General features: G+C 44.3%; 1 protein-coding gene across 1 annotated transcript in view; it reads right to left on the bottom strand.

Annotated features, from left to right (window-relative positions):
* Positions 1–24,202, bottom strand: part of col1a2 (collagen, type I, alpha 2) — a 30,208-nt gene extending 6,006 nt beyond the window's left edge. Inside the window, exons 1-40 of the mRNA XM_066715482.1 lie at positions 23,924–24,202; positions 22,290–22,291; positions 20,456–20,491; positions 19,412–19,495; positions 17,677–17,733; positions 15,956–16,000; positions 15,786–15,839; positions 15,622–15,675; positions 15,476–15,529; positions 14,201–14,254; positions 13,435–13,488; positions 13,188–13,232; positions 12,965–13,063; positions 12,409–12,462; positions 11,824–11,922; positions 11,672–11,716; positions 10,085–10,183; positions 9,259–9,312; positions 9,050–9,157; positions 8,572–8,625; positions 8,078–8,176; positions 7,666–7,719; positions 7,442–7,540; positions 7,285–7,338; positions 6,985–7,038; positions 6,622–6,675; positions 6,105–6,158; positions 5,404–5,448; positions 4,800–4,898; positions 4,147–4,254; positions 3,659–3,712; positions 3,373–3,426; positions 2,587–2,640; positions 2,339–2,392; positions 1,950–2,057; positions 1,421–1,474; positions 1,272–1,325; positions 1,007–1,168; positions 672–779; positions 466–573 (exon numbers count right to left, since the gene is read on the bottom strand). Coding sequence (XP_066571579.1) covers positions 466–573; positions 672–779; positions 1,007–1,168; positions 1,272–1,325; positions 1,421–1,474; positions 1,950–2,057; positions 2,339–2,392; positions 2,587–2,640; positions 3,373–3,426; positions 3,659–3,712; positions 4,147–4,254; positions 4,800–4,898; positions 5,404–5,448; positions 6,105–6,158; positions 6,622–6,675; positions 6,985–7,038; positions 7,285–7,338; positions 7,442–7,540; positions 7,666–7,719; positions 8,078–8,176; positions 8,572–8,625; positions 9,050–9,157; positions 9,259–9,312; positions 10,085–10,183; positions 11,672–11,716; positions 11,824–11,922; positions 12,409–12,462; positions 12,965–13,063; positions 13,188–13,232; positions 13,435–13,488; positions 14,201–14,254; positions 15,476–15,529; positions 15,622–15,675; positions 15,786–15,839; positions 15,956–16,000; positions 17,677–17,733; positions 19,412–19,495; positions 20,456–20,491; positions 22,290–22,291; positions 23,924–23,993 — 2,751 coding nt within the window. The 5' untranslated portion in view covers positions 23,994–24,202. The remainder of the gene's footprint in view (positions 1–465; positions 574–671; positions 780–1,006; positions 1,169–1,271; positions 1,326–1,420; positions 1,475–1,949; positions 2,058–2,338; positions 2,393–2,586; positions 2,641–3,372; positions 3,427–3,658; positions 3,713–4,146; positions 4,255–4,799; positions 4,899–5,403; positions 5,449–6,104; positions 6,159–6,621; positions 6,676–6,984; positions 7,039–7,284; positions 7,339–7,441; positions 7,541–7,665; positions 7,720–8,077; positions 8,177–8,571; positions 8,626–9,049; positions 9,158–9,258; positions 9,313–10,084; positions 10,184–11,671; positions 11,717–11,823; positions 11,923–12,408; positions 12,463–12,964; positions 13,064–13,187; positions 13,233–13,434; positions 13,489–14,200; positions 14,255–15,475; positions 15,530–15,621; positions 15,676–15,785; positions 15,840–15,955; positions 16,001–17,676; positions 17,734–19,411; positions 19,496–20,455; positions 20,492–22,289; positions 22,292–23,923) is intronic.
* Between the last annotated feature and the right edge of the window lie 729 nt (positions 24,203–24,931).

The raw sequence follows: 24,931 nt of genomic DNA, 5'->3' as shown, positions 1-24,931 counted from the left end.
CTAGATCAACTAGCTAGAACTTGGAAAGCGAAGGTTACAAAAGTTTGCAACATCAAGTGAAGGGAATTGATCCATTTTTGATTCATGTGAAGGGAATTGATCCAAACTAATGTATTTTTGAACTAAATCTATGAATTACCTTGTCTTTTTCTTCCTAAACCCACAGTTTCTTAAGGATGTGCTCATACAAAAAAATAAAAATCAATAATCTAATTTTCCTTTCATGTTTATTGAACTCCCCGAGCGACATTTCAGGAGGACAGTGGCTTATAGACTGCTTACTACCTCTGCTACACAAATACACTGCCTAGTTGTTATTGCATGTGTTGACACATACATATTTATATATACACAAACACACACACGCACACGCTTGCATTCATTTGCAGCGGCCTCTCTGGTGGAGAAGTAAACTCTTAAGGTCTAATTTTCTCGCTACAGAAAGTGGCTGCAGTACAGACTTACATCGCGTCCGGCCTCTCCCACGGGTCCAGTCATGCCAGGGGGTCCCATGTTGCCAGGGGGTCCACGGGGGCCAGATTGTCCAGCGGGGCCCAGCTTACCGGGCTCACCCTAAATCACAAGGAACACCATTAGAGAAGACCACATTGACAAGGGACACGGCGTGTTTAATGTGACGGTCGAGGTCAAAGTCGTGGCCCGGTACTTACATTTCCACCAGCACCGCCAGGGAGACCACGGTCGCCTCTAGCACCAGGAAGACCAACAATACCAGGGGATCCCAGGATACCCTGAGGGCCTGAAGTACCAGAGGGACCCTGAAGGAAGGAGCAGAGCAATGGGGGTTAGAGAGCATCCACACTGCAACCCCTACCCGGCATCATCCACAGATATCTCTATGCATTCCAACCAACTCTCAACAGGGAAGAAACAACCCGGGATCCTCGGTCACAAAAACATGGTCCTCCAGACACACACTTATTTTATGACTGCGAAACCGATTTACCCCAAAGACACACGGTACAAAACATCAACTCGGACTTACAGGGGGACCAGATTCTCCAGTTTGGCCTTTCTCTCCTTGGGGACCGGGCAGACCAGCCATTCCTTGCTCTCCAGGGCGTCCAGCTGGGCCGGAGTCTCCGCGAGCACCTCTGGGACCGTCCTTACCGGAGGGGCCGCTGGGGCCGGGGGGCCCAACGATTCCCTACAAGGGCGAGACACCCGGTGAGTTGGAGGGTAAGGCTTTGGCCTGGTTGTGAATGGTAGATATCCTCCAGACAACCACAGACAGAAACAGAGATACTTACAGCAGGGCCAGCGGGGCCGACTCTGCCGGCAGCACCAGGGAAACCAGTAGCACCCTGAAAAAGAAGCAGATGGGTGAGGAGTCTGTGACGAGCGGCTGGTGTGTCCAGATCAGCGACTGGCAGGAATACACTTCAGGGTGAATACTTACAGTAGGGCCAGCATCACCACGTGGACCAGCGGGACCTCCGGGGCCAGAAGCACCCTAAACACAAGGCACAGAGACAAACGCATCACTACATGGCACTATGCAGTAGTGTCTTTATAAAAATTACACAACAGGCTGGGTTGTGGAGTGTGTATCATTTCTTTATTACTTGCACAGATATTAATCTTTTTCATCATAAATTCAGAAGAATCAAGAACTCTGTCCTTGAATTAGGGGGTCTATTGTTCAATTAGGGGCTCTATCCTTGAATTAGGGGGTCTATTGTTCAATTAGGGGGCTCTATCCTTCTATGTCTTGAACGTTTGGTCAGTATGAGTAATTTATTTTTAGGGGTCGTGTATTTTCCAGTACAGGTATAATCATAAGAGTAAAACCAATGTATTATTGTTTTAATAGAGTGGTACAGTGCGATGGGATGTAGACTATGGGGCGTGTCTCCTGTCCTGTGTGGACGGGACCCTCAGAGCTGGGCCCGTGACCGTGCAACGCTGTGGGCAGGCGTTTAACTCACAGCGGGTCCAGAGCTGCCAGCGGGACCAGCAGCTCCAGGGGCACCAACGTCACCCTTGCCTCCAGCGGGACCTCTCTCTCCACGGGCTCCAGCTTGGCCATCAGCACCCTGCAAACACAAGCCCTCACATCAGGATCCACAGAACACCAGCGGCTGCCATCGACCTGATAACAACAAGCTACCGGACCCACAGCACTGGAGCGTGTGTGAACAGTGCCATACAAACACACGTGAGGTCTCATCTAGGGTGTCTGACACACGTCATCTGAAGGCGTTTGCATTGTTCTCTTGTCTAGTGCTGGACCTTGCCCGTCAAGAACAGACATGTTGTGGGCTGGAGACTGATTGGACTGGTGTTCTGTGAAGTGCTGGGCGTCCGGGTGACTTACAGGGGGACCAGCAAAGCCGGGGGGTCCAGCAGGGCCGGATTCACCACGCTCTCCCTGAGGAAGAAGAGAAGAACACACTTTCACTCACTGTAGTGGAGGAATGGTACTTATCAAGAGGCAAGGACACAAGACACAGGAGAGAGTAAGAGGTCAATATAAGAGCAGGACAGCTATCCCTTCATATTCAGTATAAGAGGCATTTCCTCCTGTAGTTGTTACAAATATTATATTATATTAAATATACTTACAGGAGGTCCACGTTGTCCAGCAGGTCCAGGGGGACCGAAAGAACCAGTTTCACCCTGAAAATGACAGGAATCAAACAGGTGTAATTCAAACCAGCCTCTCCAGCAGTAAGTACGAAGTGAAACCATTTAATGCATTCATTTCATTATTTGTATTATTGCTGAGATTAAAAACAAAACTATGATGTGAACATTTAGCTAACTGCTATTATTGTTTACAAGATGTGAATAACCAGATTTTAGTACGGATACAAATAAAAACGACGTTGTATCTCGGCCTCTTCCCTTGTTCAATCCCCTAGGCAATAAGCCCCACCGGGTCTCTGTTGGCTTCATGGTTATGTGCCATGGTTAGGGCCCTTGCCAAGAAATGGGATCTTGGACGGTGCTGCATGGGGTGGCTCTCACAGCCCTGTGGAGCGATGCGCTGAGCAGGCCCAGTAGAACTCAGGACCGGGCCTGAGCACTGGACCGCTGTCGCGCTGGTTATGGACGATGCCCTACATATGTCACATGACGCATTCCTGGTCATGCGGCACAGATCATTACACTGCTCTTCTCTTAAGGTATACGAATTGACCGATTCAGGCTGTGGTTTTGAACCCTCTGAGGACCCTTACAACATCCAGAACAATCTCCAGGGGCACAAAGCATCCAACAGACACGTATATATATATATATATTTATTATAGGTTATGTCTATTCAAGTATATTTAGAACTGGTTTCAGCCTTCTACCATGATTAAGTTTTTTAAAGTAATGAAAGCAAACACAATTGTGGAGCCTTACCTTGTCACCATTAGCACCAGAGGGTCCAGGGGGTCCACTGGGTCCAGGAGCACCCTAAAGCACAAATAAACACCCCTCTGTCAGAGAGGAGCAGGGAAAACACACAGACTGCCACACCACGAACTCAAAAGTCATATATGATTGGCTGTGTATGTTACTTTCCATTCCCCATCATTGGATAAACGACCAAACAACTGGAATAGGACTATAATAGAAAATGCTGAAAGGTCTCTAAATTGGAGGGGTTCATTTGCAATGAAAATGAAAGTTTGACAAAAGTACTTACACGAGCACCATCTCTTCCGGGGTTACCCTCGAATCCTCTTGGGCCGTTCTCACCCTAATTGCCCAAAAGATATTTAGACGCGTTAGTCACAGAACATATTTTTCAAGGCTTTTCTCGCACAGGGTCACAACGTTCAGAAGTGATCAAATTCTCCAGTATTACTTTGTGACTGTGAGACATGCTGTTGTTCTGGTGTCGAAATGTAACATTATGATAATAATAATGTCATACTTTAGCTAAAGCTGATATTGTTATTGAAATTACTTAATACTTTGGTTGATACATTGTATTGAGAAGCTGTTAATTTATCTATATATTGAATTATGAAACTCCAAATCTGTGTGTGTGTGTGTGTGTGTGTGTGTGTGTGTGTGTGTGTGTGTATGTGTGTGTAAGAGTCCAGTTTCCTCCGCTTTCCTCCGTATTGGAGCAGATTGGCGGGTCTATGTGCTGCGAGATTCAGGAGACAGCTTCGGAGCATCTCTTACCTTCTCGCCCTTGCCTCCAGGAGTTCCGGCACCACCACGCTCACCGGGCATGCCAGAGGCACCCTGGTGGCCAGCAGGTCCAACGGGGCCAGCAGCACCGGGCTCACCCTGAGGAGGAAGAGATCGGTGTTTATTGCAGATTAAGTTTCCTGCGGCATCATTGCTGTCCTGTACCTGCTGCCGTCAGGAGTACTGCGGCATGACGCCAGTTTCCCGGGTGATGATAGACATGGCCGCTTCATTCAAGGCCAGCCCCCTGGCTTTCATTCCTCTCCGAGCTCTTAATTAGATAATTGAACTAATTATCAGCCTACTGAACCAATTAAAGCCTTTTCTCAGGACTAATGCATTACAGACCTATACAACCTGCTTCACTGTGGTGCTTCAGGACTGGATTAGAAAAACACCGCCTTATGATCTCAGTGAAGGTGTGCATTTGCTTTTTTCTATTTGTACAATATTTTGTGCATGCATGTAGAAACACATTTTTTCAGGATATGATCAGTGCTTTTTTCTCTCCAATACTTTGCTTCTGTATGAGTCTCTGATTGTGCCTCCTCCTAATTTAATTCTATCGGAGTCTTCGTCACACGCAGGAGAACACACGTATAGAATTAGAATCGCAATTGGCGGCGCACGTCCCCATTGATCACCTTGTTTCCATCAGGTCCGGGAAGTCCAGAAGGACCACGGGCGCCCATGGGTCCCTGAGGGCCCTGAGATCCGGCAGGTCCGGGGTTTCCACGCTCACCCTGTGTGGAGGAGAGGGAAGAGAAAGGCAATCATCAGCCTTCACAGTCTCTCATTCACCCCCCATGAAAGACCAGTGCAGTCAGTAAACTATATCCTACCTGCAGGCACGTATCGTCTGCTTAAGTACTTATGATCTATCTAACTTTACTCAGTTTAAGTAAGGAACATGCAACATGTAAATTCGGTGAGACTGAATAACCTAACACACAAAAACAAAGCCACATATTTAATCGTTTTGGTTCATCTTAAGTAATAATAATTATATAAAAGAATACTTCTTTCTGTATATATATAACATTGTTTTGAAGTTCAGTGTCATGCTCAATTTTGTCCCACATTTTTACTAATGTAGGAGACAAGAACCACACATGGCCTTGACACTCAATGGCCTGTGCGATTAAGACTAATGCTGAGGAAAGACACTTAACGAGAGATTCTAACATCATTTCATATCGGGGAAAAACTGGGCAAAATGTACCGACGGGAAGAGAAGGACAGACTTACTCTGGCACCAGCGGGTCCAGGGAGACCAGCGTCACCGGGAATACCCTTCGGAGGAAATCAAGCAGCTTGGTTAGATGAAAGGGTACAGGCACTGCCATCATCATAAAAAATTATAAATCAATAAATACACAGCATATATCGTTCTGACACATGTTTGTGTATTTGTTAATAAGCCATCTGGAAAACCCTGGTCTAGAGATTTTAAATGCTTTCTTCTCTCTCGGCATTCAGGCAATATTGGATCGATGCTTTCACCTCATCATATCCATCTGAATATATATTTCTTATTTACAGGGTTTTAGGGACAGTTATGCACTCTTTATGTCTGTATTCAACATTGGTTCAATTTCTTAAGCCGAGAAAATGGAGAGAAGACAAGTGTGTGTCTCTCTCTTATCATCCTGTTCTCCCGTCACATTAGGGACCTGCTAAAATTGGACGTTTGCAGAAAACACTGTGAGGGCATTAAAACTAATCAAACAGGATGTGATTGTCAGCAGTATTGTCTTAATTAAATGAATCCCACATTGCATGTATAAGGAGTCTGCCAGGGAACCCATCTGAACTTCCTGCAGACCATAAAAAACACTTCCTGTATCAGCATGAAGGCTTGTATCAATACAAATAGAGGAATCTTGTTTTTGCAGTGTAGAAATGAATGGATGGAGTCAATGCCATCATGAATACAGGCCATCACTCACTCTATCTCCGGCTTTGCCAGCCTCACCAGCAGCTCCAGCAGGTCCAGGCAGACCCTACGAAAAACAAACAGGAAGGAAGAGGACATTCAGAACCAGACCCTCGATTCAGACACAGAAATTCTGTGCAATAACCTTATCTCTATGAGTCTTGTGTGTACAGTTTGTTTTAAACCAGTATAAAATACTAATATTTGTTTGCTTTCATAATATAACTAAATCGGTCTTCAATCCTATTTTCAAATTCAAGGCCAAAGGAGATGCATTATGAAAGTTTAATATCAGAAATCGATATGTGGCCGATAAATGTGATAAATGTGACGGTAATCTACATTGGGGGATTGTCGAGCGACATGGGAAGATAACAGCCTACCCTGACGGCGAATGAAATGATTATGAAGGAATTATTGCACAACCCCTTTAATGCAACAGGATGTTTTTAGACCACGACAATGGGAAGAACCATCTTTCTGTGATGCATCGGTTTGAAAGCAGCTCAGCCACCTAAAGAGGACCTCACCTGGAATCCGGGAGCACCAGAAGGTCCTTGTTCTCCTTTGTCACCAGTGTTGCCCTGGAGGGAAGGCAGAGGTTGTGTTATGAGACTGAAAACCGTTGTTTGATGGACTCTTACTATTATTTAATGAATAATGACTCTGATATGTTGTAGACCAATGTGTCCAGACTTGGTGTGAGAGAATTTAATTCGCATTTCATTCCCTACAAGGGAGATACTGTCTCTCATCTACATCAGTGGATTATACAGGTGTCAGTCGTGCCTCAGACACCAGCAACGGCGACGGAGACACACAGAGTATGTCTATAGACGCTTTGGTATAGTAATACAGCAACCCCCCTGCCACCCTCCCCAGTGAGCACTTACAGCGGGTCCAGGGGGGCCAGCAGGACCATTGTTGCCATCGGGACCAGCGATTCCCTGATCAGAGAGAAAAGACATGTCTGGTCATTACAGGTGCACATCCTTGACTCCACATACGATACAACGACGATATCCACATTCTGCACGTGGACAGTACTGGACCCTATGGGGCCCGAAATCCAGCAGCCGTATCACGAATAAACCGCTGGAGAAAAGATCAAATCATCTCTGCATTTAAAGTTTAACATCATAACTATGACTCAGTTATAGCCGTGAAACATGCGAAGACTGCGAGATACTCACTCTCAGACCAGCGGGGCCAGTTGCTCCCTTCTCGCCAGGCTTGCCAGGCTCGCCCTACATGGGGCAGAAAGAAACGTCAGCACACGTCTGAGGGAACCGTCCTCACATTTCACGTGGGAAGACCATTGATGAAAACACATGAAAATAACACACTCACAGATGGGCCCTTAGGACCGGGGAATCCGATGTTACCGGGCTGGCCTCTGGGTCCGGCAGGGCCGGGAGGTCCGGAGCGTCCATCCTGACCGCTGGCACCCTGAACAAAACAATCAGGACGGTCAGCAAACACACAGGGTGGAGGGGCGGTCTGTCTCTTAGCCCATGTCTTTATACACAGAAGGACCAGAGCTGGAGTCTAATCGAAGAGAAGCTTATACTCACAGATGGGCCTTCCTTTCCTGGGGGTCCAGAGCTGCCGGGGCTTCCGGGGAGACCCTGAAACAAGAAACTTATTTTATTTGCAGTATCAGCCCTGTGACTTTGCCCTGAGCTCACATTATGGACAGACGTAATCACTATCACTAATATCACTAATGCTGTCGGCTATTAAACTAATCGTTACTTGACATCATTATTTGATTGTGGCCAGGGCACACTTGCCTTACATCTCAAATAAAAATGTGGTCAATGTGGTATCTGAGCTGCCATTTTATTTCTCTTTTTCTAATCTGTCACCGAACCGCTTGTATATCTGAGATCAGCCGGCGGCTCTGAAGCATCAGCACGGCCGGTGATGTGTGGGCGAGCTCTCCGGGGCTGCAGACCCGAGTGGGCAGCGGGGCCTCTCACTCACCCTGGCGCCGAGCTGTCCGGGCTCGCCGGGGCGGCCGGCATCACCAGGAACTCCACGGCCACCAGCGGCACCGGTGGCACCACGACTGCCAGGCATGCCCTGTTAGAGAGAGAGAGAGAGAGAGAGAGAGAGAGAGAGAGAGAGAGGGGCACCAGCAGTGAGACATGATCCTTCAGCAAGACACCCGAGCTCCTCCAAGGGTCATGGTGATTGAGTGACCATGTGACAGAGGAGGTTTGCTCACACTGAACTTCAACAAAAACAACAGTTGGATGGTTACATAGTAGCTGTTACTACTCCTACTGCTGCAAGTACTGCTACTACTACTGCTACTATCATGAATGGGTATGAATGGGTCACAACTCACCACTAGGAGCTGGGCTTATTCTGTATACTGGCCTCTAATGTGTTAACAAACAGCCCATAATAAGCCATGAAATAAATGTCTCCTGAAAAGTGTGCCAGTGTAAGTTCTGTAAGCGGTATTGACTCACCATTGGGCCGGCTCTGCCCTCAAGTCCAGGAAGTCCACGGGTTCCAGCAGTTCCCTGTCAGGAAACAGGTGAAATAATTTAGTAAATATGTTAAAGAAACAACAACAAAAAACAAATTATTATCCAAGGTAGAGAAGGGGTCCATTTTGAAACTAACAGCCTTTAAATACAAGCCCCCCACGAGGCAGACATTTCCTCAGAACCAGAAATGTGTTTCTAATTGTGACTTGTCTTATTGTAATGGACTCTCATCCACAAGGTGTTGCACAGTCACAGATATCACTCCTAGCGGGATTTCAAAATGAAAATGTCGTCCGGTCTGCCGGTGTGACTCTAGCACCCCCCTGTGGCTGGCATGGCAACACCTTGACTCTCGGACCCCCTCTGGGTGACATGGCGACGCCTCCGGGGACCCCTGCGGGTAGGTGTGGGCGTCGGGGCAGTACTTTAGTTGCCCTTGAAAAGAAGCGGCACTCACTCTCTCTCCACGGTTGCCAGCAGCTCCGCTGGCGCCGGCCTCTCCATTGGGACCTCTCTTGCCCTCCTCTCCTGAGGGGCCAGGGGCACCTTGGGGACCAACGTTGCCCTGCAGGGGGGGGGAACACAGACATCAGTGCATTAGTGCCGGGAGGAGGAATCAGCCTGGGACAGTGAGAGGGGCGGCTGGGAGGGAAAAGGGGTACTTACAGGCTCGCCCTTGGATCCGGTCTCACCCTTGGGTCCAGCGGGGCCGGGCTCTCCCTGTGTGGGAAGGAAACAGTCTGGTTAGAGTCACAGATCTATTCAATTTCCGTTCAATATTGAATTGAATTGAATATTCAATATTCAATTCTTTTAATAACACCAAATGATTTAACCTTTAAAAGAACAGAGAATTCTTAAATTCCACTTCTATTGGACCTTATTGAATCTGAGGCTAAACTGACTCTTAAGTGGCGTCTTTTCTCCAATTTATTTTTAGGGCTGTGGATGAAAGGGGCAAAACAATGGTGTCCTACTTCTACTGAAGAAAATTAGATAACATTTGACATGCCAAACTGTTCCATAACCCTGGGCTAGAAGCTGGAGTAACAATATGCTGTTTCATGTTTACTTTCTCAAATTCATCAGTAATTGATGTGGACATATATTGTCCAGGAGCTAATGGACTTTGCCTTCAAACATTGATATTGCACTTTAACCTTGAAGGCCAGTATTTAACACTCTGGCCGTCTGGGACATCTCTTGGTACAGAATAGATTGAGCACAACAATCTGACTCTTCACACAAATAAACACAACATCAGTGTGTGTGTGTGTCTAAATGACTTTCGATCAGATTCATTTGTTGGGCTACTGCAGTGTGTGAACCTCCTAGTTTTTACAGTTTTGTGCTTTTTATTCTGGGCTGTATTTCGGGGATATAACAACATTCTGAATAACCGGCAAAACCCTCATAAATGCAAAGAGATTTTGCGATCGATAAGTGATCGGAAGCATGAAGGTGATTACAGGTCGGGTCCAGCATCACTCACGCTGTTGCCTCTAGCACCAGCCGCTCCAGCAGGTCCTTGTGGGCCGGGACCGCCTCTTGGCCCGGGGAAACCAGGAGCACCAGCAATGCCAGGGGGGCCCTGTGGAGAACAGAACACTTTATAGACTACAGCAGTGCAGGGTGGGGAATGACAGAGCTATACTCTAGCGAGGCTCTGTTAAGGACAGCACAGAGCTACACTATAGAGAGAGACAGACAGGAACAGCACAGAGCTACACTTTAGAGAGAGACAGAGAGAGGAACAGCACAGAGCAACACTATAGAGAGAGACAGACAGGAACAGCACAGAGCTACACTATAGAGAGAGACAGACAGGAACAGCACAGAGCTACACTTTAGAGAGAGACAGAGAGAGGAACAGCACAGAGCTACACTTTAGAGAGAGACAGACAGGAACAGCACAGAGCTACACTATAGAGAGAGACAGACAGGAACAGCACAGAGCTACACTTTAGAGAGAGACAGACAGGAACAGCACAGAGCTACACTTTAGAGAGAGACAGACAGGAACAGCACAGAGCTACACTTTAGAGAGAGACAGAGAGAGGAACAGCACAGAGCAACACTATAGAGAGAGACAGACAGGAACAGCACAGAGCTACACTTTAGAGAGAGACAGAGAGAGGAACAGCACAGAGCAACACTATAGAGAGAGACAGACAGGAACAGCACAGAGCTACACTTTAGAGAGAGACAGAGAGGAACAGCACAGAGCTACACTATAGAGAGAGACAGAGAGAGGAACAGCACAGAGCTACACTATAGAGAGAGAGACAGAGAGGAACAGCACAGAGCTACACTATAGAGAGAGACAGACAGGAACAGCACAGAGCTACACTTTAGAGAGAGACAGACAGGAACAGCACAGAGCTACACTTTAGAGAGAGACAGACAGGAACAGCACAGAGCTACACTTTAGAGAGAGACAGAGAGAGGAACAGCACAGAGCAACACTATAGAGAGAGACAGACAGGAACAGCACAGAGCTACACTTTAGAGAGAGACAGAGAGAGGAACAGCACAGAGCAACACTATAGAGAGAGACAGACAGGAACAGCACAGAGCTACACTTTAGAGAGAGACAGAGAGGAACAGCACAGAGCTACACTATAGAGAGAGACAGACAGGAACAGCACACAGCTACACTATAGAGACAGACAGGAACAGCACAGAGCTACACTATAGACAGTTATCCTAATTTGTGACTGGTTAACATATTAAAGCTAGTCCAGTCCGGGACCAGGTTTATTAAGGTCAACCTGATGCTTTTCAAGAATTTCCTAAACTTTGCTAATGTAGTTTCACTTCCCAGGGCACTGTGAAATGTATAAAAATAGATGCCATTGATTATTTTTCAAAGCATCAATCATACAGCTGTATAGATTGTATTTTTGTGCTGATCTGGTAAAGAAAAAAAGCTTTTCTTTACATATGAGTATTAAAGTAACTATTATGTAAAGAGTATCAATGTGTAATGCTCTTAAAGGACGTTGTGGTCAAGCAGTTTCTGAGATTTGATATGGACCGGAACAGAAACAACCTTCAGAAAACAAGGGGGATGACTTACAGAAGCTCCTTTAGAACCAGCAAGACCGTTGTTTCCGGGGTTTCCCTGAAAAAAGAAAGCAAGAGAAACAGGTTAGTGAGGCAATAGGCTGTTAAAGCCTCGTATGCAACTCATTCTATGAGGTTCGCTGCTCCAGGTGTAGAGATACTCACAGGGGGTCCGACAGGGCCGGCAGCTCCAGCGGGACCGGGCTCACCACGGCCTCCCTGGGGTCCAGTGGGACCAGTGGCACCAACTGCTCCGATCTCTCCCTGGGTAGACACAGCACAGCACAGCACAGTCAGCGACACACACAGGGGCAACAGCGGCTCAGGAAGGCAACTGAGGGGAACACTTTCTCACTGTAGCCAGAAGACTTGGGAAGTCGTGAGTGTGGACATATATGAATATATGTGTATGTTTTCCTCAGAAGAACAAGATTGATTTGCTTCGTATATCTTTATTGAGGAAGCATGTGCAGCAATTTAGATACTGGAGATATTTTGTTGTGTTTTTGTTTACGGCAGGAGTTTATTGCATATTCTGTTATGGATAGATGTCAAATCACTATTTTGCTAAGGAGACCTCCCCCCAGTATTGGGTCAATGAGGGATGAAGGCTGATGTGTGTGTGTTTACATCAGATGGCTACCATTTTGTATGGCTTTCTACTATGTTCTGAAGGTGTTGGGGTTGGGGATTTCTATTTTGTAAACCATCACAGACAAGCTCAAGAGCAGAAGCTCAGGGAAAGCCTACCTTAGGTCCAAGGGCACCTGGGAATCCGGGAGGACCAGCTGCTCCAATAGGACCCTGGAGAGAAAGCAAGGAGACAGTTTTTTAGCACTCCCAGATTGTCACAGCTGAACCCACCTGGATGCTACTGAAGAACCCCAACAGCCCCTACACTCGCTGCACATACTGTCATGTATTTACAACCTAAACATCTCCACCGCTGTAAGGATGTACCCGAGAGATGTTAACCTTCATAAATTATGATAGCAGCTGTGAAAACCTGCAGGACTCTTGGTGCCTTTCTGAAGTCAATGCTAAATCACTTCTGCTTCATTTCTAGTCTGTCGTACAATCTCACATTCCTTACACCTCCCAACATAAGCGTGTCAGTCCTCAACAATAAGTTCGTCCACTTTTTTAAACTCTCAATTAAAGTAGAAGATAAAAGATACGGGGGTAATATTGCTGGCATGTGTAATTGCGCTGGGAAAACATTAACCAACCTAACCGCCCTTTCCTGCTCTGGCTGTGGAGGGTCAGCGGGTTGGATAGCAGGGGCTGACAATGACGGGGTACTTACGGCAGGGCCAGAGGGACCACTGTTGCCATCGCTACCACGAGCACCAGCTGAACCAGCAGGGCCAGCACGCCCTCTCTCACCGGGGAGACCACGAGCACCCTGGGAAACAAAACACACGCAGGTCAGGGGTGTCCGGGCAGGGAACGAGACACTTGCAGCGCTCGGATGTAATAATGAAAGTGTGATGCACTGTAGGGCGTGCATGATTCCAGAACAAACTTACCGCCTGTCCTGGAGAACCATTCTCACCATGAGCACCATTTTCACCCTGTGGGTTGAACAAAACACAGTTATTACACCTGGGACTCAATAACAGCTTTCAAACATGTTCTCCATCAGGCTTGTCTTCTCAAGCTAATGGTGCCAAAGCATTCAAATCGTTTCTGTGGTTTGAAAGGAAGTGAGCACTGTCTGGGTTTAGTGACTTGTGTGTCCGTCTAAGACCTCAGCATGCTGGGAGGGTACCTTACCTTGGCACCAGCTGCACCAGGCTCTCCCTTGCGTCCGTCCAGGCCAGTGTAACCCTGTGTGACAGGAAGAGGGAGAATATTGATATCCATTCTGCACAGTTTAGCCCGTTTGCCCTTTTGCTCTCGCTTGAGCTTGCTCCGCCATCGAAGGACATCGCTGGTGATGAGGCGTGAGGCCTAAGAACAGCTATGACTCCTTTGTTCAATACCAGAAAAAGGCCATCTATGTACAATTAATTTATTTATCATTTAATATTTCATGATTATACTATACTTCAGTTCTGTTTCCACCCTGCCTCTTGCTCACATTTTCTTTGTTAACGGATACTGCCAAATCATGGGTTAATCTACAGTCTGGATCATTATTGAGGTCTTATAGGCGTCAAATGACCGTGTCCTTCCTGTGTTTGTCTCTCCTGTCCTGGTTAGAGCATCTTCAGATGGGAAGACACATCAGCCTGCCGGCAAGGATAATCAAATGGCCATGCATTAACTTGGCTTATAAGACAAACCTTCAGCTCCATGTCTTGCTGTTACCCTTGTTTCTTTAGAAGGACTTCGGCCCTATTGGGTAGACCAAGTTTTACTTCCTCATTCCCCAAGTTCACCCATCCTTTGGGCAAAGACTGAGGAGATGCTGAGGAAGGGGGAAGTAAACGTAGTCCTTTGGAAGAAAAAGGGCAACACCAACACAGGGTCCCTATCAACGCAGCTGAATGTTGGATTTCCTGTCAATTTAAAGGAGAGAGCAGGAAGCAGGACTCACTCTGTGTCCCTTCATGCCAGGAAGTCCAGGGGTTCCGGGGAAGCCACGAGCACCCTGTGAAGAGGAGAGGAGGGAAGAGTTAGACCAATCACCATCACTTTCCACCTGTGAAACCATGATCTAGGAAACACCTCACACTACAACATTGTTACCCCTGAAGGAGAGCTTGGATGCAGGCGGGGAATACTATGGGGTCCCAGTAAGTAACACTGGAATCCCATTAAGGCTCATATCAACTCAAAACGTTGACCCACTTGCCAATCACAATTCTTGATGGTGGCTTTTGGACAGACAGGGATCTCTCCCTTGTGCATATTTCCGATGGACAAGTGGGTAAAAGTTTTGATTTGGTCCAGGACTATCAATCAAAAAATAAATCATATAATTATACTTCTCAGGGTTACTGTCAGGGGAATGGCTAAACAAGTCAACATGTTTATGTCTACTGTAGTGCAGACAGCGAAGAGATGCACCGGATAGACAAAAAAATGATGTGCTAGACTCATTGGTGGCCAAATTTACACATTTGAAATTCTAAGGGACAAGATAATTAGGTTTGAATGGGCATAAGCATATGGTGTGAAAAACTGAAAGTTGATAAGGGTAGGGATTGCTAACCATGGTGGATGGCAGGTTATCATGATGAGAAAAGATGAAAATCCTCAGATTCAGTTTTCTTTTAAAAAGGTCAATCGGTATTCATAGACTGCAGATCGATCGCTAAACTTGGTTACTCCATTACTAGTCGGATCTATTGATGATCTCCAGGATGCTGGTATCTATCACACACACTTTTAATTCCCTCGTCTGTGGGGGTGTGATCTCAACTGACCTGCCTATCTGGTACCAATGTCAATTAATTATCTGAAACGCTTGCCAGCTTTGGTTTAACCTAGAGACCTTCATGTCCTGGAATGGAGCAACTTAATGACACTAACGATGTGCTTTCACTTTGTTCCAGTTTATCTGCTCCTAATGGACAATCAGATTGTGGCTTTTACAAGCTCTGTTGCCCACTGTATGCCTGACCTTTAGGCAAAGAGCAGCTTTTTCAATCATAATGGACAGATACAAGATTTGTAGGTTTAAGCTTAGGAGTTAGAGCTTGCATTACATGTTTTGGTGGGTCGTGGACTCAACTAATGAGTTGTAATTTGGTCTCTGGCTCATCTGACTTTCTACTGGCTCTCCAGAAGACAGCTGAGGCCACAATATCCAAAGCTAGCCTATTTCTAAACAGGGAAAAAGAAAAAAGAAAAATGAAAGACGTCGTACCTGAGCTCCGGCAGGTCCTCTGTCTCCAGGTTTGCCGGGTCTGCCATTGTTACCCTACAACACAAAAACGCACAAATAATTGTTTACGTGTATCACATCACAGACCCGAAAAACAAAGAAGAAGAAAGAAAGAATAATAAACGTACATCATCACCGGATTTCCCAGCTCCACCAGCAGGGCCGCGAGGTCCGACTGGGCCCTGGAGAGAAAAAGAGACTGGTAAAGGTGTGTCCGTCTCCCGGCCTTCCTATCTAATTGCCACCGTGCCGAAGCAGTGGCGGCGGTGCTGGAGAAACAATAGGTTCTTACAGTCTGTCCGGGTTCGCCTGGCTCACCGGGGTGTCCCTGGAAACCTTGTGGGCCCTAAGCATGGAGACACAGGAAAGAAACTGTCACACACACAGGTATGTGTATATATATCTGTACATTAAAACAATGGCAGCTCCTTTACTGTCTGTATGGCTTTGGTTGACACTCACAGGAGAGCCAGGAGGTCCGGGGGGTCCTCTTGCTCCCATCAAGCCCTGCACAATACAACACAGACCAGGGGTTAGAAACCTGAACACGGTATCTCTCAGGACACAACGTATAGCACATATACAGCTATTATTATTATTATTATTATTATTATTATTATTATTATTATTATTTTAAATTATATTACTACTACTTCTAATAATGACATCATCCTGATAACAGTGACATGGAAAACGGTGCTGATTATTTTGTATATCAGATGAATGATGCTGCTTCCTGGTGTTGTTGTTCCTCAGGTACGCACACCTCTGACAATGTCGGCGGAAGGACAGTCCTGCTAGATCAGTCTCATTGGTTGTGTTTTGTTTCCTTGTATTATTAACGAAGCTACATATGTCCGACCCCTCCTCTAATTAACCAGACAACGGGCCAGATTTCCTCAGCATTCGTCTGACACTTGCATCCAGTATATCCACTTCTTCTACTACTGCTACTACTACTACTACTACAATTAGTAATAATGACTATAAAGAGGACCAGAATAAATACAACTTTGTTCCAACCAACAGTGGCAAATACTACATTCCAAATCTATGTCAATGCTGAGACACTAAGATGTTTAAATGGATACCTCTAGAATCCCTGGGAAATATATACATTAGGGTTAAACATCATTAAAAACTATTGTTAGAGGAGGAGTTATACATAGGAGTTACCCCACCGAGTGTTTGTGTGTGTGTGTGGGGGGGTTATTGCTGAATGTAGAATTGGTTGCAGGAAATCTATAAGTGTTTTTCTACACACACGTGCTTGGTAATGGTTTCTCTGCAGGTGGACCAGGCAAGCTCCTCTTTACTGCACCGACTGACTGCTTCTGAGTTTCTGTTTCTGCACGATATTAAAAAACAACACCCTTTGACTCACAGAAAACTAAATTTAGCTGTTTGCTATGAGCCGGTGGGTCAGATGTGATTTAATCTGGCTCTTTAATCTAGTCTCCCCTGTGACTGTCTGGGACCATCCAGTTTGGGAGCAACCTGCCCTTTCCCTGCATCAACACACTGCAGCTCCTTCTATCAGTTTAAGGTCACAAGATTAAACCCGGAGGGAGATATAGTTTCCCCAGTTAAACAATGTAGGGTGGAGCCACAAAGTGCACATTTAAAAGGTGCTCCAGCATCCTGAAACAGAATGAAGCGCACTCTGTTCAACCACTCTGTTAAACCCTGTTTAACCTCGCTGTCCTCCTTTAAACTACACTCCACTTCTCTAGGCTTTAATCTCACACCTCCCATGATGTGAAGAAAGGATGGCAATTGGCTCTGGGGTTAAAGACAATGTATGTATTTGTAGCAGCATCATACATGTGAGGATAGTGAGAGCGACACTGTTTTAACATCAGCGAAACAGACTCAAAGCTTCCATGAAGATACAATGTTTGTTTTTAGCTACAAAACTGCTGATGTTTATGTTTTTAATCGTTGGTGTGAAGCTGAATTTCATTTTTTTAATCAAATAATGTCTGAAGGCAATGTTGAGGCGGTATATATGTCTCCTACCCACTGAATCATGTATCTCTGCTATAAATCATATTAATATCTCCTTAGATTATATATATATGTTCCTTCATAACTGACAAACAGTACATCCAAAAAAGCTTAAATGCAGCTCAATGTATTGGCATTTCGTAGGAAAACAGCTGGTCAGTGGCAGGTTTCCTTACCATGGGTCCTGGACCGGGATCAGCAGATTTGGATTGGTCATACTGAGCAGCAAAGTTCTGTTGTAAAGAAGAAAAACAGGAGCTGATTAATTCAGTGCATTACCGTCTCTCAGTCAATTACACAAAGGGGTTATATAAGAACATAAGAAAGTGTCCAATCGAGAGGAGGCCATTCGCCCCATTGTGCTCGTTTGGTGTCCATTAATAACTAATTGATCCAAGGATCCTATCCAGTCTATTTTGCATATCTTGGTCCACAGAGAGACATCGATGCCCTCGTCAGTGTGTCAGAGACCGGTCTGTTGATTGCTTTATTGCTGGTGTTTTAGAGACAATGCTTCAGGAAGTCCAAATATTGAGTCAGAATTCAGATGCTATGTAGAAATGTCATATTTAGTCTGTATTGGTGTTTCAGGAATGAGGACAGTTATATAATACAGAGGACACAACAACATCCTGAAGGATAAACACGAACGCTGACCCCAGTTTATTTGTGCATTCTTGTAAAACATCATGAACTGCCCACAATCCTGCCTCACGTCCCGATTTGTTCAAAAGCCTGAGTTGCACCGCAGTCACCGCACACCGTGGCAGAATACATGGATATGATAAAAACAATTCGGAATATTGCCAGCGGAATATTTACGTGAACGGTATCTCTGTATTTTTCTAAAATTACCTAATGACTTAATTAAGGAAATTACCTTAATGAGAGGGCACTGTACAAAAAGAGTAAAGCTGCAGATTGCGCACGGCTGTCTTTGAAATGTTGAGGAAGTGCAGGCCAACAAGAGCTGGTGCATTCTTCTACCTTGAGAAGTTTTTAAAAGGCTGAATTTATAGCAGTATAGAGTGTCGCAAAAAAGGGGGCATCTTTGGTAAACGGTGGCCTTCTAGTTCACATGGAGTGAAAAGCACCGGAGAGCAAAACACGAACTGGAGCCTCCATTGTACAGGGGGTCTTAAGCAGGACTGGAAATCCAAGCATTTCTCAATAATTAAATAAGTGATCAATGGACTAGCTGAATACAGAGCGTGTTTTTACTTCTCAATGTGTTTTATATTGCCTGGTTGAGTTATTTATTCATGTGTCATCTTTCCCTTCGGTGCGCCTGTATTTAAGAGGCGTACGCTTGCTTGTGTTCACAGCTCCAATCACTGACGCACAGCAGCCATGATCTGTGCGATTCAGGTGCAGCTCAACTGATGATCAGTGGTCAGTAGATTATATCTTGAGTTCAGTTTCCATTGGTTTCCCCTCGACCTGTTATTTGAGTTCTGTGTGTTATTTCTGAGGCAACCAGTCCCAGGGCTTCAGGCGCTCTGAGCTCAGTGGGAGGGCAGTGTGTCGGTCCAAGGCCCATCCTATTGCAGAACATCCACAAGAGTCCCGATACGGAGATGTTCAATACAGGCCTGATCCCACGATCACATCTGCAGAAAAGCATCTGCAGGTTTAGCATTACGCAGGTGGAAAGCTCCTCTGGCAAACAAGAAGAGTGTGTCAGGTTGATGTCAGAGTGCTGACCGGTGGGCCACAGCGTTGAAGTGGTCTGAGGCCTAGAGAGCAGCTTCAGAAACCCGCAGGACCAGTGCGGTGTGGTTTTGAACTGAGATAAGTGACGCCGCCTTATTCGCGTAGGTCCCGATTTCATAAAAATCCGAAATGCACACCAAAAAGTTGCTGAAAACAGTGTGGAGAATAAAATAAATAAATAAAAAGGTTCAAACTCACTCCTCCGAGGCCAGGGGGTCCAGGGGGGCCGGGTGGGCCAGGAAGTCCGGGTTTACCATCTCTGCCGTTTGCACCTCGAGGACCCTGAGAACAGAGGGACGGACACGGCAGCGTCAGCCACGCGGACAGGGTTTCTGAACGATGGGACCGTTAAGATAATGGGATTCACAGCATTCTCTACTGCTAGTAGTCACTCGAATTACTGTCATTATAACGGAAACAAAATACAACTGAACAATATCGCTATAAAAGTCTATAACAGTATATATTACAGATTTTAAACAGATTGGATTAATAGCAAACATTCTCAACAACAGCAGTTTACATGCGTTTACTGGACATTTCTGCTCTTAACATTTTTAAAGGCCTAAAGGGTAGATGTGGGTAGATCTGCTGCGTCTTATAGTAACTCTGTAGTATCTCTAGAGAAAATAAAACCTCTTCCCCAAAAATGACTCCAGGAACACTAGCTTCCAAATAATTATATTAATGATATTACTATTAATAATAATAATAGAAATACGGTGAAAATAAATAACAAAGTAATAATGTATATTATTTTGAATAATAAAAACTAGGTTCCATAAAAACTAACAAATCTAGATTATTATTATTATTATTATTATTATTATTATTATTATTATCTAATTCTTATGATATTGCAGTATCCAGAAAGAAAAATAAATACAATTTAATAAAATTATATTCCTAACGAGGGGGCGGGGCTTGAGAAAATTGACCTGGCCACCGGGTCACCTTTTGACCTCCTCAGTCACTCAGGAACTGTTCAAAGGTGACTTTTAATCTTCACCTTTAGAGCGAGAGGGACGGACAGAGCCGTGGCTGCAGCGACACCAGCTGTCTCTGGGTTTCTGTCCCTGGTTCGCAACTATAGTACGTTAAGGTAAGAAACCTCTCTCCAAGTGAACGTTACAATCGCAGAAATAATCCCGACAGGTCTGAGCGCATCGGCCCCGCAGGCAGGAATGTGAGGCCTGAGTTCTCCAGCGCGTGTGTAAAGAAAAGCTATGTTCCTATGCTTACCCTGTCACCTGAGGGTCCTTTGTCTCCCTGAGGGCCCTGCGAAGCCAAACGAAGCCAGATTACACAACAGGCAGGGTGATCCACAACACAGACACATGGGCACTAAGACAGGCAGATGTGTGCCCAAACTAAACTAATAAGCATTTAAAAGTCTTCAAATGGAATTGTTTCCTTGCAGAGAAAAACTAGAAGTCTAATAGTCTGGTCATATTGAGTGCATTGTCATTTATTTACATCTTCAATTCAGCAAATAAGAGTAAATACAGTAATGTGGTATTGTATCATATTCACCAGGGTTATTACATTAAGTGTTATAATTCTGTCCCACCCAAGGCCTATGATTAAACACTAGAAATCTGAGGTTTGATTTTAGATAAAATAATGTTGCTCACCCTTGGTCCCTATACAAACAAAAACAAACAACACAAAAACAGAATGAAGTTAATTATTAGCTGATAAAGACCCATACTGATTATATTTATGTTCTATGAAGTCATACTTAACAGCTGGTACTTAATGAGATATCTAATTCACATATATGGATACAATGAAAGTGACTGAGATCTACATCATTAAAAATATGACACCTTTCCTGTTCAATTCAGAAGTAACACTGAAGCTGAAAAGTCATTCACAATAACAAAGAATAAACATTTGTGGCAATATAATATAATTAATTAAAATAGCCAAACTGAATCTCTCTCATCTTTGGTCATCTTAGCGCTGCCAGTTAAGTAATTACTATGTGATAGAAAATCAATTATGACTTTATAGCAACTCATCTGACCTCAGCATATCCACAGTCCTTGGGAAATGTGTTGTAGAGAAAGAAAATCCCTGCCCAGTCCCAGGTTATTTTCCTTTCCCAAACTTTTCCTTCTCTTTTTAAACTATTCCAGGTAGTCCTGCCCCTCTGGGACTTTGGGCCAAGGTGGTCTTTTCTGGGTTACAGACAGTTCCCAAGACCAATAGAGGTCAGATCTGTTATTGACACACTGGGCTGTGTCGGACGATTCTGGACTCATGAAAGTCCAGGTGATTGGAGGGGATTTTTTTTCAACCACAAAACACCTCACAGGGACTGAACTGGGTCAGACGGACAGATAAAACTGCAGAATAGAAGGTAAAAACATATCTGATTCAAATAACAGCTGGTAGTTCAACAAAAATGTACTAACCGTTTCGTCTGAAAAATCGAAGGGGGGATGAGAGAGAGAGAAAGAAAGAGAGAGAGAATTAGAATTGGATATTAAATCAGTCTACAAGCTTGCTTAATTGAAAATAATCACAGAAATATTAAAAGTAGCTGATGTTCTTATAGATGCTATTGATCATTGCTCTTAAATATGTATTGTAAAAATGCTGTAAAAACTGGTGACGTATATAATATTCATAGTAATTGAAATAAAATCACTGAAAGCTGTAATTACTTTTAATTATGCAAACTGAAATATATCCTTTATAAAACATTTCCCTTAGGGGAGAATCATTAAAATGGAGAACAAATGAAACCATATTTTATATTTATATCTATGAATGTTTTAATTAATGTATCACTAATATAATAATAATACCATTGATAAAAAACATACTATCAATCAGTTCTTGATCTGCAGTATCAATAATATCAGTCTAGTGAAACCAGCCATTGCTAGATGGAAAATGTACTTTAAATTACATATATGAGCATCTTCAAATTAAATGAGATCATTGCTATCAGCACAGAACATCTAGGTGTTTAAAGCCTTGAATCAATCTCTCTCTATATATAAACCATCACTCTAAGCACTTTTGTAAATGATGAGTTTATGATGCTATAATTCTATAATTGCACTGCTTGATTTATTTTAATGCACACAATTCAATGTTAAATCTTATAATGCGCCCCAGGTGGTATTGAACTCTCCCTGCCCGCTTTCCCTGCTGCCCGGCCTGGCCAGGCAGCTCCAGCTGGGCTGTGGTGGGAAAGCCCTTGTCTTGTAATCAGCACATGGGTGTCATGCTAGACATTATCTTAAATACCACGTAAACACAAGCATGTAGATTCTGTATTTGCAGGGTATATTTAAGTGTACCTCGGCGCAGGGCTCTGTACTGGTGAGATTTAAATATAATGATTAACTGAGCTTTCTCTTTCTGGAGCTGAAGGCCGACTGTAAAGGAAACACGCGATTAAAGAGCACAGGTCAATGGTTAATATCTTTAGGCCTCTGAAAAAGCACAGCAGCCAGTGGCATTTCACCTGATGCATATGGGCCCAGTTGTGATCTTTTTTAAAAGAGTAAATAAATCAGCCTGATTATATTACATTCACTCACTGAATATATAAAGATTAGATGTTTCATACTCCTGTTCAAGCTACAATAAAAGTCCCAGAGCTGAACTAGTATAAAGCCCACATTAATTCCCATCTTCCCAATCTCCTGCTAAATATCCCAGCAGCCTGCTCTCACTTAACAAATACTCAATATATTCCCGGGAAAAAATCAATACATAAGATAATAACCTGATCAATGCCTCAGTCCTGGTGACACACTTGCCATCTTGCCATATGCACATAATTAAACTAAAAAACATGTTAACAGGCCCACCAGGGGGCGTCACAACACACCATGGAATAAGTCCATTTCACCAGTTTACGGTTTAAATAATAGAAAATGAACATATAAGAATAATGATGTTATCCAACTTATGAGACTGGCAGATTACATTTTACAATATATTTGTATGCCATTCAGCCTAGACCTAATCATTATCTCAATGTCTTATTATATTTTCTGCCGTAATTGACAATATTTAAAAAATAAAAATCAAAGACAGTCATAAAACAACATAACTGAACTCCCCCCCGGGCCACGTCATTGTTTTATACTGATTCACATCTTAAAAATGAATTGGTCGGCAGCCAAATTTAAGGTCTGATGCAAATCCTCCATAAGTCCGCCAGGGGGCAGATTTTAACCTGCCTATAATAAAGACCAAACTTCTCCATCGCTTAGGAAGAACATCAGTACAACGCCCAAACTTCCATCCCTAGAAGCGCAATTTTTAAGACAAAGCCTCGCATTTTGTTATAAAATCCTTTATTTCGAAACAAATTTGTTGAACACACGGGGTGAAGGGAAAAACCCTGTGGACTAGTTTTACTTCACCATTTTCACATTATTTTGAGGTCCATAAGTGGGTCTATACCTGCCAATACATCAAAACTGTCCTTAAATCACAAGCAGCAGGCACCCACAGCCGCAAAGGAGGTCAATCAAAACTTCTGATTGCCAGCCTGCGATTGCCACACAAAAGATACACTTTAACGCACTTTTTGTGTGTGTGTGTTATATCCCAGTATCACCTTTTACTGCAACGTTAATCCAGAGCAATCAACATTAATTTACGCGCAGCAAAATCCTCTTAAACGAAAGACAAAAGATTGCAATCCTTGGGAGATAAAAAAAGACAAATAAAACTTACATTGGCATGATGCTAGGTAAGAAGTTACTGCAAGCAGCAACACAATCCGAGTATCCACAAAGCTGAGCATGTCTAGTAATCAGACATGCAGACTCCTTGTGCTGCAGAGCCCTGGGTTTTAATTATAACAAGCAGGCATACAGTTGTGGTGACCAGAGTAACTCCAAACTTAGCAGAAACCTGCTGCCGTGATGCTAAAATAATAAAGTCTAATCAGCCCTATTTATATGGCAGGAGGTGCCTTTGTCTGCGTGTCAAAAATCAGCCCCCGGACCAATCCGAGTGGAGGAACCCCAGACTTCCTCCCATCCCAGGACAGATCCTCCAGGTCATGTGGTCCCCTATCTCCAGCCCTCTGAAGGATATTGGCAAGGGTTTGCGCTGATGACGAAGGCACTTGTTTTAATTAGATCCATTCTTTTGAGGACGTGGACAATCGGAGGCTTTAAAAAGCAAAGAGTGACATTTTTTCTGACTTTTTTTAGTCTCGTCTGGCTGGGATGCGGCGCAGGAGCTGCCTGTCTGTCTGTCCGTCTGTCCGTCTGTCCAGCCGCTGGTGGACACTGAGCGCCCGGGCATCACCTGAGACCCCGCGGCTCCAGGTGCGTCGGGCTGCGCGGAGGATGGGACTCGCATTGTGCGCTTTTCTCATCCAGGGACAGCGGCACGGATTGCACAGACCTGACACCACCAAACAAATACAAATCACAGGTTTCTGGCACTCTTACAGCAATGCATTTTAATTGCATTGGTATCATCATGTTTTAAACACTTTGTATTCAAGCACCATGACCGATCAGTAGAGTTGCATAAAAGCGTTTTCAAACGAATAGGATTCGGGTTGGTTTAATCTTCTTGTGAGATTGTCACTCCCCGTGGTTCCTCTGAACACCAGTTTTAAAAGACCCACTATTTCAGTTAATTTAAAATATGTTTTTTTTGGTTTCTATTTCATTTTTTTGCAATAAATGTATTATTTTGTTTATTTATTGTATTTTAATCATTAAT

The sequence above is a fragment of the Amia ocellicauda genome, chromosome 10, assembly GCF_036373705.1.
Source record: "Amia ocellicauda isolate fAmiCal2 chromosome 10, fAmiCal2.hap1, whole genome shotgun sequence".
In the NCBI taxonomy this organism is placed as follows: Eukaryota; Metazoa; Chordata; class Actinopteri; order Amiiformes; family Amiidae; genus Amia; species Amia ocellicauda.
This window is presented reverse-complemented; position numbering and strand designations above follow the sequence as displayed.